This window comes from Buteo buteo, chromosome 17, assembly GCF_964188355.1.
Source record: "Buteo buteo chromosome 17, bButBut1.hap1.1, whole genome shotgun sequence".
NCBI lineage: Eukaryota > Metazoa > Chordata > Aves > Accipitriformes > Accipitridae > Buteo > Buteo buteo.
Window position 1 is genome coordinate 26,575,852 of NC_134187.1, and position 17,264 is coordinate 26,593,115.

Below are 17,264 nucleotides of genomic sequence, written 5' to 3' on the forward strand. Positions count from 1 at the left end.
TGTATTTTGTTAGCCACGTCTCGTCATTGCCACGTCCATCATTGTGGAGGAAGGCAAGGCAAACAGTACCACTGAACATGGGAGGGAAGATTTTTTTTTTTTTTGTGATGCATTGAAATATATTTTACAGCCTAGAATAATTTGGTTTGCTGGGACATAGCAGTAATATTCAGACGTCATGTGTATATAGCTGAAAGGATGGATATCCAACAGAAGAGAGGTCAGTTGTTCCACTGCTGTCTGTACTCCTGGAGGACAGCAGATGTAGGACCTTGCCAGCACAAGGATACTCCACTTTAACACAATTGACTTAAAAGACCCGTGAAAGGAAGAAAGCACTTAGAGCTTCCATGGACGGCCATGTCAGAGAAGGTTCAGAGCTCTCCGAATCAGTTTATTGCAGTGTTGAAATAACCTTCCTTATTTTTATCCTAGAACGTATTCAAACTTGCCCCTTTGGAGAAAATTCGTCAAGGAGCCTCCTGCTCCCCGTACGTGACCTGTAGGGCTCTGCTTCCTCAAAGGCAAAGCAGAGACTTGTTGGTGCCCGTGTCGTTTCCCTTTTTCCGCGCCTGCTCCCTCCCGCTCCGGGAGCGTTTTTCGGAGCCAGCGCGACGGACCAAGGAGCGACAGCAGCAGCTGCCGGGTGCCGCGGCAGGAATTTGGACCCACCTCTCCTAAGGATCAGCTTCCCGGCCGCCGGCGAAGGTAAGCCTGCTCCGTAGAGTGTCCCGGCAGCTCCGTCGCGCTCTTCGTTTCTGCAAGGAACACGCCGTGAAATACCAGCTGGAAACGCTGCCGAGGTGCTGACGTTCCCCCGGCGTGTGCGTGTGACCTTGGGTGGACGCGCTGGAGTAACGTAGGGGATGCGTGCTGGGGCTGAGAGAAAGGTGGGCACCAGAAATAACCTGGAAATCTTAATTTGTGGCTTCTGCTGGACTGGTGGTTGCAAGTAGTGAGGGAGCCTCCTGAGTTTTGTGTTGTTTTTTTTTTTCTTTTAACTTTTTGACTTGTTTTAAGTGTGGGACAGACACACTCTCCACGTCAGACCTCTAAAAATCACTGCAGATGTGATTTCTGTATTAGTCTTAGGTTTTCTAACTGGTATATGTGACTTAAGTAGGTGGCTTTCAACTGAGTATGATCCAATTGAGCATATCAGGGTCAGAGTTAATACTTCTGACTGTTGAGTGCTTATGGTGGGTCTGATGCTGAGCAAATAAAAGCTACCAGCTTAAGAAAGAAGTGGTGCAGATGTATGACGTGCAATATAGTAATTGGCTGGCAGTCCTGGGCTACAGCTGAGTCAGGCGGAAAACGAAAATGTGCAAAGTGAAAGAACTACAGTAGCTGCGTCAGTGAGAACACAGCTGAGAGCGACACACAAACATCATGATAGTCACTTGCTTCCTTCTCCAAGAACAGCAGATCAAGCGAGCACAGCAAATACATCCGCTTAAATGGTTTATTTACACAATATTACTATATTGGATATTCAGCACTTGCCCCTTACAAAAAAAAAAATGCAACCCTCCCCCCATCAACTTCATCTCTTGGCCTCTTGTTAGGTCCCGCTCTGAGAAGAAAAACAGTTGTCAAGAGACCAGTGACTGTAATACAAAGAAGTAATTGAAAATAGCAGAGTAATTTAGGCTTTTTCCTTAGCCCCTGTTTACTATGTTTTCCCTTGCAAAGTAAAACAGGAAATATACAGTTAGAAAGTCCTCGGAGGAGAATAGCCATTATTTCTATGTAGGAATCAGAAATGTACTCCCATAACTATATAAAACCAAATTCTCATATGGTTAGGATCACGGTCTTTCCTCGGGTTTAAGTTGAAATGTCACGCTGAGCAAGATGTGGTAGATTACAAGGTGATGTCAGCCTTTCTACACTATTTCTAGGGTCCTTATAAATTAGCATCCAGGCTACACAAGAGCCCTGCATCCAGTGTTTCTTGTTCTCCCTGATTTCAACACGGTGGCATGAAGTTTGGTGTCGTAACCTGTTGCATTCTTATCTTTTTGCTTCTGTTCCCATCTCCAGTGCAGTCTGCTCCAGCTCCCTAGCGCTTGCAGTCAGCAGCATGATTCATCCAGAATACAAATTTCCATTCACAAGAAGTGGAGCAATTAGGTCTTTCCCTAGCCTAATATTTTAATTTTCACTTTTTTTTTTTTTTTTTTAAATTCTTTCTATGGAATCTCCTGTTCAGGCTGTAGTAGCCACACAGTGGAAGGGAAAGGAGTTAATTTTTTTTTTCTTGTGAGTGCTATTAGACACCTTTACAAGAAAGTTAATGAAAAACCCACTTGTAAAACCGCATACTCTCGTCAGCATCTTATGTTGGAATTATTATGAGTAAAGTCACTTCCTTGGGTCTTTCTGTAGTGATCGCCTTTGACATTCACATGGGTGGACTGACACATGAAAACAGTATAAGATCCTGGAAGGAGAGAATATAAACGTGATTGAAGATTACGTTTTAGGGTAGTTAGCATAAGTGCTAAGTTACACACAGCATAAATTCCAGATAAAATCTGCCAATGCTGCTGTAAGTCTGGAGGGACTTACGTATGTCTCAAGCCCTACATTGCTGCCTTGCTGCCCCACTGACAGCCTGCTCTTTTATCGACGTGGGTATCTGTTCCGCAGCACAAGGAGGGAACAACTGCCCTGGGAGCTGCTGTTTGGGAGCCTGCAGACAGCCCAGGTATCCAGCCACCGGTGGGACAGGGCTGGGGAGCGCACCGAGCACGCGCAGCTGAACGTGCCCACCTGAGACGCTCCGGTCCTTGTCTGTTGTCGTGGTTTAACCCCAGCCAGTGACTCGGCACCACGCAGCCACTCACTCACTCTCCCCCCCATCCAGTGGGATGGGGGACAGAATCAGGGAAAAAAAAGTAAAACTCGTAGGTTGAGATAAGAACAGTTTAATAGAACAGAAAGGAAGAAACTAATAGTGATAATAATAACAATAACAAAACGACAATAATAATAATGAAAGAATTGGAATACACAAAACAAGTGATGCACAGTGCAATTGCTCACCACTCACTGACTGATGGCCAGTTTGTTCCCAAGCAGTGATCCCCCCAGGCCAACTCCCCCCAGTTTATATACTGGGCATGACGTCCCATGGTATGGAATACCCCTTTGGCCAGTTTGGGTCAGCTGCCCTGGCTGTGTCCCCTCCCAACTCCTTGTGCCCCTCCAGCCTTCTTGCTGGCTGGGCATGAGAAGCTGAAAAATCCTTGACTCAGTCTAAACGCTACTTGGGAACAACTGAAAACATCAGTACGTTATCAACGTTCTTCTCATACTGAATCCAAGACAAAACACTATACCAGGTACTAGAAAGAAAATTAACTCTGTCCCAGCTGAAACCAGGGTATCTGTGATTTGAAACCAGGGCATCTGTGATTTAAGACCATTGCAAATGGGCAGGGTAATGGGAGCGGAGGTGCTTCAGGTTTTTTCACCTGTGCCGCAGGAATGGTCAGGAATGTAAACAGCAGCGTAATGTAAGCTGCTTTTTGGATCCCACTGAAGTCCTCCTTTGAGGATGTTAAGTGGTGCAAAGGCATTATGCAAGTCCCTTGCCACAGGGATAAGTTTCAGCCTCACAGAAAAGTTTTTGGAGATACAAACTTCTTATTACTGTTTGCCTTCTTGATGAAGAGAACTAGAGCTTTCCTCTGGGTATTATGTTGCTTACTCGTGTTCCTTGTACCCCAGTATTTCCAGGAGATGCAGTGGGGTGTATTTTTACTCTTGTGACATCAAGCTCATATTTATTCCCTCTACTGTGGCAGCCCTTGTAGATTTGACTGGTTCTTTGTGTTTGCCTGGCCACATTTACCCTTCTGCTGGCTGCCTTACACTTCTGAAAATGAAGGTAAAAGAAAGACTAAAGAGAAATAACTGTCACTGCAGTAACTTCTTCTTTGCTCTGAAGAATGTTTCAGAACAGGAATACTCTAAGGGGTTGGGTTTTTTTGGTCAACTTTTCGTATGTGTAGACTGTTGTGTGATGACTTCTTTGACTGCCTTTTCTTCCTATCCAAGGCTCTAAAGATCACCTGAGTATAGCATCTATCAAGAAACAAGCAGAGCAGAAAGGAGTGTGCCAAGTTTTGGCTGTCATTTCTACAAAGACAATTGGAAAATGATAGCTGAAAAAGGGTTTTATAGTTAGTTATTTATTTATCTATATATTTCTTTTAGAAGAGTCTTCTTTTACCAATATGTGGAGAGGAAGAGAGGGAAAGGATGTGTGTTTTCTTTACATTCTTGTTTAACAGTAGCAAACGTTTTCTGGGTGATTCTGTGTCATCATGCTTCCCATTCCCTTGCTGGTACATGTAGAACCAGCCTTGTGTGTGAATCACCCCCGAGACAGCAAGAGCCCAGTTGATGTGGCAACCGGAGGGTGTGTTATAAACCTTGGCATCCACAGCAGAGCCACCGAGAGGTTCCCCCAGTGCTGCAGTTTCTAATATTGGCCTCCTGACTTTATCGTCGTGAACCAGAGCCAGGTTATTCTTATACAGTCAACTAACAGGCTCCACAACCACCAGTATGGGTATTAACTCCATTTTAGATGTTTACCATTCATTTCTTGTATTTAGGGGTGCTCATAGTGCCTGCTGAAAGTTTTGCAATTCTTTCTGCATTTCAAAAATCCAAGAAGATGTTGTGTTCCCATATTAGAAAAGGAGAGCACACTCTGCATAAGCATATATTAACATAGTTCAGTCCCAAACACTCAACAGGGAAAGATCAATAGTCATGCTAAAGCACCATTTTAATTTATCGTTCATACGCTTTCTGTCTCTACATAACATGTGGTGCCAGCTAATCATATTTGTCGTTCTACTTGCTTAATAATCTCTGTGAACACAAGTTAGCGCTACCAGGACGTAGCTATTTATTTTTGTGGACTTTTTCAGTTTGAGCTTTTGGGGTAGAGGGAGCGAGGGGGGAGTGAATGGGGCTGGTAACCAAAATCCCTCCTGAACAATTTGCTGTGATGCCAAACCAACGTTTATTGTTATCGGAGGCAGCTGCCTGCCCTCTCTCCACGCTTCTATTTGTGGATTTTCAACGGCTATAAATGGAAACGCACGCTGACCAGAAATCACCACAGCACTGCCTGGTATTCATTCTCTCTCCCAACTCCAAAAGTACAGGGATATCTAACATGTAGTCAGGTCACTTCTGTTTAGGACATTAGGGTTTGGTTTTTTTTTTCTTTCCCCTGGGAAATGGAGTTAGGAAAACATGAAAGAAAAGTATCAGGAAGAGAAGCTTTAGAGGAAAAGCAAACGGTAAGATATGTTGAGAAATGTTGATTTTTGAAAATTATTTTTAATTTAATAATAAGAAGGAAAGGGAAATCATCTGTTGTGCTTTGTAGGGGTATTTCCTGGCTTCCTTTAACCACTGACCTTGAAGATTAAAACTCATTCATGTATGTTAAATTCATTATGACGGTACATTTCTGTGGAAATTACAGAGATTTGTGAATGCATGTTGTGTGCATGTGAAGTGCAAGAACTGAAATCTAGTTCAATGTTGACTTGTTATTATAACCCAGACTGATAGCTAATAGTCTGTGGTTTTCTTGGATTTTTCTTGAGGGACTATTTCATGTCTTTGTGCATTATTTTCCATAACTTTAGATCAGTAAATGGCAGAAGAAATTGTTCGCCTGTGTCTGGAGCTTACTGAAAAGAGGTGTGACCAAACCAAATTATTAAGAGAAAGTGGAAACAGTCAAAACACAGCTTCTTCTTAATTAGCGTAGGCTTGAAAAGCAATTCATAATTTGCCTTGCATTAACAAGGTTATTTTCTTGATACCACAAGAAGGGCAGTTTATTCTTGGCTTTGCAAAGCTGTGAAGAAAGGTGGCCATCACTTTTGTTAAGAAAAAAACGAGCACTGAAATTTTTTAGCACTTATCTTAGATAGTGGTGGTACTCGGTTGCTTTGGTTTCATGGTGGGCCAGTGTTTGCTCTTGTTTAATCACAACCTTTGCCTCTGCTAGCCTCAGTTAAGTGAGACTTGGCAAGCTTGTGTATTAGTTAATAGTTTTAAATACAACTTCACCAAGGCAAGGTGTGTGGGGTAGGAAATAAGGGAAGTGCTGAAACTGAAAGTAATAACCTCGCCTTAAAGTACCTTTTCTTTTTTTATGAAAAGAAGTATTTATCTAAAGAGTAATATCCAAAAGAGCATTGCTAGAGCTTCAGCATGAAGTTATGATATGACTATTATCTAAAGTTTTACTTGTTCATTTTCTCATTAATGAATTAATACTTTAGACCTCATTTTGAATTTGTGGTTGATATATAAAATATAAGGAAAACTCTTCAAAATTAAGAACAGTTGTAAAATCCACAAAAGCTTCAGGAAAGCTTTCAAAGGAATCCTTTGAAATTTTGTTCTAGTGCATGTGCGGAGAAAATATATAGCAATGTAATCAGGCAATATGATTATCTAATTGCGGACTGCATCCTGATGCAAAAAGAATTGAGCAGGCATCCTTAAGTGAGGCTTTTCCAAAATGCAGAACGCTTCATTTGGAACCCTAACGATCTTCTGATGACTTTCTCTGCGTGCAATCATTTACTAATTTTAAGAATGACAAACTGGAGCAAACAGGAACCCCGCTGATGGGAGCCACGTTAATACCCGTGCCAGGTGACCCGCTGTTCAAAACCGAATCCTCCGAACGCGTCGAGCGGAGAGAGCCCCCGTTAGCAGCGGCGGGTCACATCCCTGCGGGTGCTCGGCGAGGGGGACGGAGGAGGCCCTGGCTCGGCGGGTTTCACGTCGCTCTGCTGACGGCGGAGGAATGCCCTGGCCCCCTGCCAGCCCTCCCACCCCTTTCCCCGTCCCCTTCCAGCTGAGCCCTCGCCTCCCCTCCGTCCCACCTCTCTCTCTTTTTGCCTCTTTAGTCTTAATGCCTTTCTTTCCGATTGCTAGATGGATTTCACTTTGCTCCCACGTTTTTTTTCCCCCCCCCCTGGTTTTGTACCTCCTGGGCTTTTATTGATTCTGCCCTTTTCTCTTTGTTACATGCAGGTCGGGTCAATGCTCAAACACTGCATGGGAGCAGTGTCAATCTGTGGTACAGCTACTATTTGTACATGTTATTGTTGGTGTCTCTTCACATATTTAACTTCAGTTTAGCAAATATATAAACTATTTCATATTATAGGCACCGTGAGGCATCCATTTTCAAATATATAAACTATTTCATATTATAGGCACCATGAGGCATCCATTTTCGATATTACAGCCTATAAACTGGATGATACTTTATATATCTATAACTGGATGATACTTTATTTTTTTGATGTATGTTTCATAGGAGCATAGGGTAACTCAGGTGCAAAGGGAGCTCAGGAGGTCTCTCGCCCAGCCTCCTGCTTAAAGCAACTATGGGGTCAGACCGGGCTTCTCAGGGCTTTATCCTGTCAGGTCTTGAAAACCTCCAAGCATGAAAACTGCACAACCTCCAGGCAACATCCACCGCTGGGCTGTCCTCATGAGGAAAAACGTTTCTCCTCTTATCAAGTCAAAATCTCTCTTGTTTCAATTTTTGCCTATTTCTCTTTCCTTCTGCCACACATAGTTGTAAAAAGCCCCGAGTCCAACTCCTCAATAACCTCCCACAGGGACCGCGGCTGCTGTTAGGTCCCCCTGGAGCCATGCCTCTCCACGCTGAACAAGCTCAGCTCCTTCAGCCTCTCCTCACAGAGCAAGTGCTCCAGCCCTGACCATCTTGGTGGTCTCCCCTGAACTTGCTTCAATCTTTCCAAGTCTACTATTGGAGGCCCCAAATCGGATGCTCTATTCTAGATGTAATCTAGTGAGTGCTGAGGAGAAGAGGATAATTCCTTCCCTTCCTCTACTGGTTGTGCTTCTGTTAGCGCAGCCCGGGATGCTCTTGGCCATCCCGGCTGCCAGGGTCCGCTGCTGGCTCAGGCTCAACTCGCTGCACACCAAGAGCCCTGGGAGAGCTGTTCCCCAGGGAGTCAGGCCCCAGCCTGGGTCACTGACAAGGACCCTCCCTTCCCAGTTCCATATTGCTCCTGTTGGCGCATTCCTTCCGCCTGGCCTGGCCCCTCTGAATGGCAGCCTTGCCCTCAGGCAGGACTCCTCTGCCCAGTTTGGCCCAGTTTGTTACCTGCAAATCTGGGGAGTGCCTTGCATCACCTCCTCTGGGTCATTGATGAAGATGTTAAACAGGACAGGTCTCAGGACAGAGCCCTGCAGCACTCGTTACTATCCTCCAAGAAGAGTACAAAGCATTAACCATGAATGTCTGAGCCCAATCATCCAGCCACCTTTTTAGCCATCTCCTTGTCCACCACCCAGGCTGTCACGTCCTAGCATGGACATGAGAATACCGAGGGAGACCGTGTTGGAGGCACGTCAGGGTAAATGACATCCTCTGCTCTCCCCTCGTTCACGAATCCAGTCACTTTATCATAGAAGGCAATCAGTTTGGTCTGATATGATTTCCCCTTGGTAAATCCAAGTGCTGTTCCCAACCACGTTCTACCCACAGGCAGGTATGGGGGGAGTTAACTCAAGTCATCCCTGCCTTGATCCTCATCTACTGCTGGTTGCTCTCCTCCTCTCTGACCCCTGCTGCTGAGCACGGAGGTCTGGGAGACCTTGTTGGTGAAGGCTGAGGGAAAGACATCACTGAGTCACCCCAGCCTTATCTGTACCTGCTTCCACCTCCCGTGCTGCTTTTTTGCACTGCAGCTCAGTTACAAACTCCCTGTTGATCCCCGCTGGTGTCCTGGTAAGTCTGCTTGTCTTCCCGAACGTCAGCATGGACAGTCTTGCACATGTAAGAGGTTGTTTTCACAGACATGATGGCTTTCCCAAGCTCCTTGTGTTTCCAAGGTGCTGCCCATGGGTTCCCACTTACCAGCTCCTGGATAAGCCAAAGTCAGCTCTCCTAAAGCCCGGGGTCTGTGCTCTGGCACTCGCCTTCCTCAGTCCCCCCCAAGATCTCCAGCTTCACAGTGGCTACAGCCAAGCCTGCCACCGAGTATCCCATCCCCAGCCACTTCTCCCTTGTTTCTGAACAGCAGATCCAGCTGTGCGCAATCCTGGTCGGCCTGTCCAGTGCCTGTATCAAGAAGCTCTCCTTGACACCCTCCAGAAATCCTCTAGATTGCTTGCATCCTGCCCTTTTGTTCTCCAGCAGGTGTTAGGGAAGCTAAAGTCTCTTGTAAAAAACAGGGTCCGCGATCCAGATAACTTCCTTGAGTTGTTTAAAGAAGTTGTTGTGCGGAGCGTTGTCCGCTTTCTTACCCCAGTCGTCCTGTCCGTAGCCCAGTCCCACCGTGGTGTCACCCCCACTGACCTCTCCTCTGATCCTGACCCACAAGTGCTCACCCGGCCCTACAAGAGCTCCCCACATTTGAGCTGCTGCTTCACACAGAAAGATCCTCTCCTCCTTATCTTCCCTGCTCTGTCTTTCTGAAGAGCCCGTGTCCATCCATTGCAGCACTATAGCCACGCGAGCTATCCCACCGCCTCTCAGTTATTTCTACAGTGTCAGAGTTCTATGACCTAGGTATATTTATGTGAGACAAATCTTGGGGTTTTATACCTTGTTAAAAATATTTCTACCTGTTTTCAAAAGAGCAAAGTCTATATTGTCCTGAAAATACTCTGATTGCAGTGTGACAATTAAACAGAGAGCAGTTCATGCACAAAGTATAACCTCCATAGAGGACAACCTCACAGACAGTTTTATTAAGTAGTATTGTATCTTTACTTTCACTGCTTACTGTGGATGAGATAAATAATATAAAATTCTCTACCACTTCAGGCTATTTCACTTAATATTTGTGAAATTTATTGTGAAAGAATTCTTGTCCATGCTTCCTGGAGGAAGACTCCTTGGTGGTCAGAATCCTGAAGAGAGTCTTTGTGTGGAGCTGGCTGTGGAAATGGAAGATAATGGAGTTCCCATTTTGTGATGGGAAAATAGAATGACTCACTACAAAATAGACTGGACTAAGCAGATGGACTCAATTTTCCTTTTCATAGTTTTGGTTTTAGCATAGCTCAGAAGGACGGAGTAATTCTAGAGTTTCCCTATTGAAACGACAGGTCGGCTCAAAATAGTCTGTTTACATTCTGAAGTCCTCCTCCGTTAATGCGTATTGCCTCTGTTATTTGAAATTATTTTAATTATACTTCACACTTGTCTGTTTCCTATTTGATCTCTTCTCTCCCCATGAAAATACAGCACATGAAGTATTGCATTTAAAATAATGTTTACATTGGTATGTTTAACAGGGAACTTTCAATCTTCATACTTCAGTTTGCATTTATAAGGGGTTCTTTTACTTTCCTGTTACATTAAGTAGCTATCAAGAAAAGAACAGTCATATGGAGAAAATAAATTAAACCAAATGAATATATGAATCAGAAAGAATGCCATGCACTGCTTGAAATGGCATTAAGGTTCATTTTTGGATGAGAGGATGTGCTCTCTAAGAAGGGGCTGCAGGACTTCATTCAGAGCATTAGTGTTTGCTTTTCACAAACAGTATGTGGGTACAGCTCGTACAGAGTGAGGCAGTGCCAATCAAGCCCGCCCAAGTGAAACAACGATTAATCTTTGTACACTGGTACCCACAGAAAGAGTCCTGTCAAGGTCAGGTCCTCTCTGTGGGAAGGGTGGGAGAAGACGGCCCGGTTCCTGAAGTTTGCAAACCTAAGGGAACCCAAACAGAATGGAGGCCGGTGACTAATATGGTGATGACTGGCCTTGCTTGCAGGTTTAATTGTTGATTTGACTGTGTGTAGACCAGGCGAGAAGTGAGTATGGGACGGGAAGGGTTGTTTCAAGAGCCGAAGGGAAGAGGAGGAGAGCATGGTGGGGTGGGCATGGCAGGAGGTGGCGGGTACGATCACCCCCTATGGGGACCTCTTCTACCAGCTCAACCCCCATGGGGACCTCTTCTACCAGCTCAACCCCCATGGGGACCTCTTCTACCAGATCACCCTGGCTCTTGTGCTGGTGAGGGCTGGCGTCAGAGAAGCAGAGACGGCAGCCCAGCCTCCAGGCTCAGGCTGTCCCTGCAAATCCCCAGCAAGTGTTTCCTCGTGCAGATACAGGGAGTCAAACGCCCGGACAACAGGATCATCTTTGGCAACAGCAGCAATCTCGACAGTTGAGTAACGGCAGAGCGGTCGCTTCTGCCCACGGCATCGGAGAGGAACTGTGCTCATGCCTCTGTGACACACCAGCCCTTGAGCCTCACCTCCCGGTGTCCACAAGCAAATGCCCTTCCAGATTCCCTGCGGTGGGTGGGGGAAGCGAGCCTGGAAAGGGTGAGATGGGGGGGACGTGCTTGCTGCTCAAGGGGAGCAACTGGCATTGGAGTCTGGAGAGGGGCAGGTCCACAGGTTCCTCGTGCATCAGGTATCTCACATCCCTCGGGGTCTGCACGCTTGTACACGTCTAGCCAGGACAGCGGTGTAAGATCACGGAACAGCACTGCTGAGGTCAGCCGGGCATCTTCTTTTTCTGCAGAGAGAGGAGGTGACAATCACTGTGGGCGAGGATGGCAGAGATTCAGAGAACGTGAAATACAGCGGTACAGCTCCAAGTGCAGAACGTATAGGTGCTTCAGCAGGTTATGCTCTGTGAGAATGCCAGTGGCACATATACGGAGGACTGCTAGATACAAACCCTTCATCCTCTTTGCCTGTTCTCTCCCATAACAGAGGACAGGCTGGTGGCTGCCAGGCTGCCAGTTCACGTGATTCAGATGAGAGCGTAAAGGTGAGAGGTAAAATGAGACTTTTTTGTTTAAATCCTCTTTCTTAACTGGTATACTTTACACCTTGACTTTTCTATTTCTGCCTCCTCTAAGAACACACCTACCCAAAAAAGAAACTCCTAAAAATACATTGCCTGCCTGAATCCATTCCTCAGTTTGATGATTCAGTACTGAAGTATGAGCATCATGCTCATCTGTAGCATAGCATATGAAACTAAACAAGCACACATACTTACTACAGAGTCAGAGAAGATTTTATGCGTGTATACATTTAAATGATTCCTGTTTATCTAAGAGGAAAGCTTTATTTCTTGCTCTGGAGGTCGTTTGTGACCTCCTCTGGGGGCTTCTGTCATGCAGCTGAGTTTGGCTGGGTGAGTTGCCACACTTAAGGTATCTTGTGCTACCTTGTCCCAAATTACAGCAGCCTCAGCTAAAAGGATTGGTCATGGGAGACACTTTCAAATATCCCTGAGCTTTGAAGATCAGGACTGAGGCTTCGTAGTGGCTACAGCAAGAAACTGATAAGATCCTAGCATGGAGGCAATCACATCTCGCTGTGCAGGTAGAAGATGGCCGAGACAGCAGCCCAGCTAGAGGATCAGTGTTTCCTCTTCCATACCTAGAGTTGAGGCATTCCTGCCTGGCACTCCGGAGGCAAGGATTACTCCAGCAAGCGATCACGGAGGAGGAAGGAATAAACTTGGAGGCAGCAAGTAGCAGCATATTTTTAGCATCGTTGATGTGACATTAAACAGGACCAAAGCAAGTGGGAAGCACTGAATCCTGGTCTGCCCTCCTTTCTAATGCTGTCGCTTAGCTCTCGCCTTACTTGAGCTTATGCTGCCTTTTCTTCAACCTAATGCCAGTCATACAGAGGCGCTGCTGGAATGCTTGAGGTAGACTTTGGTTGCATCAGTGGGAAAAGAGCTATCCTGGAGAGATGTCAGCAGCGCGGTTTTTGGTTGGAGGTTACGTGAACCATTACCAGGCAAACTCGCGCAGGGATTCTGAAGAGGAGGGCAGCAGATTCCTGCAGGGACTTGAATGTGATGGTAAAAGAGGCTTGTTAGGAACAAGTAGCAATTGTATATTTTAACTTTTTGGGGTGAGAAAAGATAAAGGCCCCTGTAACAGCTGGATCAACAGCTGCATCAAAGTCATGCAGGGCAATTCAGATGATTGCATTTTGGGGGAGGCAGCAAAAAGAGGAGTATTAGCATGGAGAGACAGCCCCTGCTGATGAATTAAAACAGTTCTGGGAAATGTTTCTAGGCACTGGAACTCTCCTGAATTCAGTTGAATTGGAAGATTGGTCTGTGGTGGGGCGCTGGTTTGGTACTTCTCTGAATGATACCACCATGTCGCTTGAAATTTCCAGAAATAAGTTTGGATATAGAGACTATTATTCAGAAAAATCATGTGTTTTCAAAAGATATTCCTCAGGAATGTGGGAGTGAATTATGAGTGATACTTGGGAAGATGTTCACTGTCCATTGCTGCTGCTAACACTGAAATTTGGGATGGACACTAGGAAAAGCTCCTTCGTTAGAAGCGTAGGGCAGCACTGGAACAACCAGGGAATTTGTGGACTACCCACCCTGGGAAATTTTCAGGACTTAACTATATGAAGCCATGGCTGGCTTGACCTTGCTTTGGCAGTAGTCTTACTTTGAGCCGGTTGCTGGAGTGGATAACCTCTGGAGGTCCCTTCCAAACAACATTTCTTTCATGCTTCGATTTTGAAGCTGCACTACTGCATTTGTCACGAAGCATGCTAACAGCTTTTTCCATCTGCAAGACACCTTTAACACTTTTAACATGGATACACAATGAGACTGTACTTATCATCAAGACCTCCTCATTCTTGCATATAAACATACTGCTTTCAACTCACTGTCCTTTGAATTCTGAAAGCACTCCATAATACAGCAGTGGCATTAAATCTGTTACTTTGATATGAATTCTTGGAAACAGAGCTACTTGAAAATGAACAGAATAAAAGGAAAGAAGTGATTAATGAAAAGGAGAAAGAAGGTGGATGTTAACTGAGCTAGACTTTGAGGGCAACAGGCAGACAAGCAATAAGATACTTCCATGTTTGCTTTGTATCAACTATGAATTGCATAACATTTCAGTATGTTTTGCCCATATTGCCTCCCTGGATACACCATCAGATTCTACTTAAAGGCTGGTAATTAAGGATTGCATCTCAAAATAAGTTTCCTAAATGCATTTTAGACATTGAGTCTGAACACCTTATGCACTAACTTACCCAGAAAAAACTAAGTCTTTCAAAGGAAAATTATTGAAATATTAGGGCATTTGTTTTTTCTGCTTGTCTTTGAAATAAGACTGGTGTCATGGCAGCAATGAACAATAACTTCATTGATATTCCTCCAAAAAGTGAATTAATTTGATCAGAGCATTTTATCAAAAGTTTTCTCCTAAGGCAGGCAGTGGTTACTTTTTGTCTCTCTTTTTATAAAAAATTTGGTCATATAATGTACTGTTGACTATTAAAGAAACTCTAATGCATCAAATCTCTGTCAAGTGATGTTTGGGTTTTTTTCATCTCTCCTTGAGGAGAAGATTCCATTGGATGAGGAGAAGTGGGAATAGGGTGGCTTATATTTCACTTTTTAAATATATAGCCTGCTGCACTGATGTTAGCAAAGGCAGGTTGAAGAAATGCAACCTATGTGTGGAGAGAGTTTGTCCTGCAGGCAAATGGTGAGTACCTACTGCTTCCTAACAGGATGGAAAACGGAGCAATGCCTGGTGGTCCTTAGTTTCTAGGACCATCCACAACCTCTGATTCCTGTTGTTTCTCCTTTATAGGCGAGCACTACTACCCTAATTGTCTAAGTCCCATTGTATCAAGGGAGCAGAGCTGCAACTCTTTTCCTGCCATAGACAGAAGACTGTCTATGGCAGGAAAAAAGAAGTGTGCCAGCTTATCGACCCACCACATTGCATGCTAAGTGCTGTAGTAGGCAATCTGCAGCCTTCCCTGCCTTTCTAGGAGGGAAATGCTGTGTCAGGCCAAGTGGAGAGAGTCCAGGGAGCACGTTCTGGTGTGCCGAGGCACGGGAGTTACTGTAATAAAGCCCTGCAAATGCCATCGCAGCAGACACAATACTGCACAGCCAAATCTGCACGCCAACGTGTCTTCAGAAGTAGAAGGCTTTCCACAACGATTCTGCGTTTTCACATGAAATTTTTGCTCACATCTAATTTTTTAATGTTTATCGTGGAATTGATAGCTGAACTATCAGATGTCTTGTCCAGTAGCAAAAACTGCATCTTACATTTTGGCAGTGGTCATCCTGTCATCAGATCTATATGATGATGTTGTTTTAAGACAAGAGTGATCTTGATTGAATGTGATGGTCATACAGGGAACCTTTCTGCATTAAGTTCTTCATTGTTGAGAGTTAACTGGTAGCTTTTTCCAAAGGACTGATGGTGACATATAGTACATACTGCAAAGTACTTTTTGATGGTGTTTTTCCTATATTCATCCCTAGCTGGTAAGCTTAAAAGGATTAATTAAATATAGATTGAACTAATGAAGATCCATTCTTGAGGAAAAGGGACAAAAGCAGATTTCTGAATTTAGGTGAAAAATTAATTTTGCTCAACAGCTTTTAGTTTGTTCAGGATTCTGAAAAGCCGAAAGCAGCAGGCCAAAGCTTTTTATATCTTGGATTGTACAAATGAATATATTCATACTCCAGAACTGATATATTTACAGAAATCCAAAAAACAATTTCACATTTGTCTCTATGGGACAGAAATCCAATCATTACCATTCTGTCTTTGCTATTTCATGTTTCTTATCTTGATCATGAAGAAAATTGGAAATCAAACATGGGAAAATTATAGGAATTTTTAATGCTATGTTTTTAAATAATATGAAATAAATGATTTGGATTCACTTGAATGACTTAAAATTGAAGATTCTGGAAAAAGCCATCAAAATTTTTTTTCCCTGTTGAATAGATTTAAAATTGTTTTCATAGTGGTTCTGTACATCTCACGAAAAGTTACTGACAGCACATTTATCATCATTTTACTGCTTATAAATATAGCTGTTGGTGATGATTTTGTATAACAAACACACTAGAAAAAAATCATTAGATTTTTCAGCCTGAAGCAAGAACTAAGTAATGTAATATCCTTTAGTAAATGCACCTTGAAATACATCCAAATCAAAAGCCAGACATCAGCTGAACTAAGTGATAATCAAACAAAGAGATGGTAATTCTTAGCAAAGCTCCTGAGCCAAAACTGGGCTCTCTCTTTCAGTCTGAGACAACAAGAGCAAAATGCAAAGTATTTGTATTTTAAATCCCAGCAGAGAAAAGGACATGATTTGTCTCTCTCGCTCTGTTTTTCTTTAGTGGATAATGTTTTCACTAATGTCATGAAACTGGTCTTAGTTGAAAATACAGCAGCTTTCATTATAGTTAAGTTATTTACAATCTATTAGGTGAACTGACAATGATATTTGCATATAAAAAAAAAATCCCAAGAAACTCTCAGTGGTTTATTTGTGATAAGAAAAGTAGCTAAATCTAAGAAAGATTTTTGGTTGGTTGGTTGTTTTTTTTTTAATAGCAAGGTATCCTAGTTTATAGTGTCTTTTTCTGTGAAAGAAAGTGTATGTGCTGCAGGGTTACAAAGATAAATTATTCCTGTAATGAAGTCAGCCTTCAGTTCCTCCCAGTTTCTAAGGAGCAGAAGTCAGGACTGAGGGGCTCTAAGGTTGCAAACCTCGCCAATGACTTGCAGTGACACAGTGCTGCATCGTGTGATGGATTGCCTGGGGGTTTTAGGGGCTCCAGTATTTATGGCTTCTAAGAATCTACATCTGAAAAAATGCACTTTAAAGTTTGGAAATTAGGATTATCTGAGGAAATTTAATTTTCCCTCTATTTTATTCATAAGTGTTATGACATAAAAGTCAATAACAGGATTATGGGCTATTTCTTTCTTCTCAAATGGTGGTTGTGCTTAGGAATTGCCACCACCAGCTACATCAGGATATGATGTGATCAGAACAAAAGAGCAGTTACCCTCAATGGTAAGTAAAATACAGTAAAATAAAACCTAATATTTCATCCTTCTGTTTCCAATTGAATATTTTTGCATTTTTCAGAACATGTGCTTCCTGACATATACGAGAAAATGTAAGTCAAATGGTTGAGATGTCCAAAGAGAAGGAAACTTGGCATTTTTACCCTCCCACACAAAGGCAGTCAAAGGGATGAATTCAGAAAACGGTTCTGCACACTGCAAAGTGCTCTCAGAAATTACCCGCTGGCGGGAAGGGGCGTGGGTGGCACTGTCAAAATTACTAGGGACAAGTTAAAGTTGTGTCTCAAAACCAGCAAAATTTGTGGATATTAGTCATTTTTTTAGAAG

The 17,264-nt window shown here is 43.6% G+C and overlaps 1 protein-coding gene across 2 annotated transcripts in view; it reads left to right on the forward strand.

Annotated features, from left to right (window-relative positions):
- The first annotated feature begins 3,857 nt into the window (after nucleotides 1–3,857).
- Nucleotides 3,858–17,264, forward strand: part of MLIP (muscular LMNA interacting protein) — a 114,056-nt gene continuing 100,649 nt past the window's right edge. The window contains exon 1 of one of the 2 annotated variants that reach the window (XM_075049310.1): nucleotides 3,858–3,898. In XM_075049310.1, the coding sequence (XP_074905411.1) occupies nucleotides 3,893–3,898 (6 nt within the window). In that variant the 5' untranslated portion in view covers nucleotides 3,858–3,892. Of the gene's footprint in view, nucleotides 3,899–5,124; nucleotides 5,331–17,264 lie in introns of those variants that run through there. The other variant, XM_075049309.1, reaches the window with a different exon arrangement.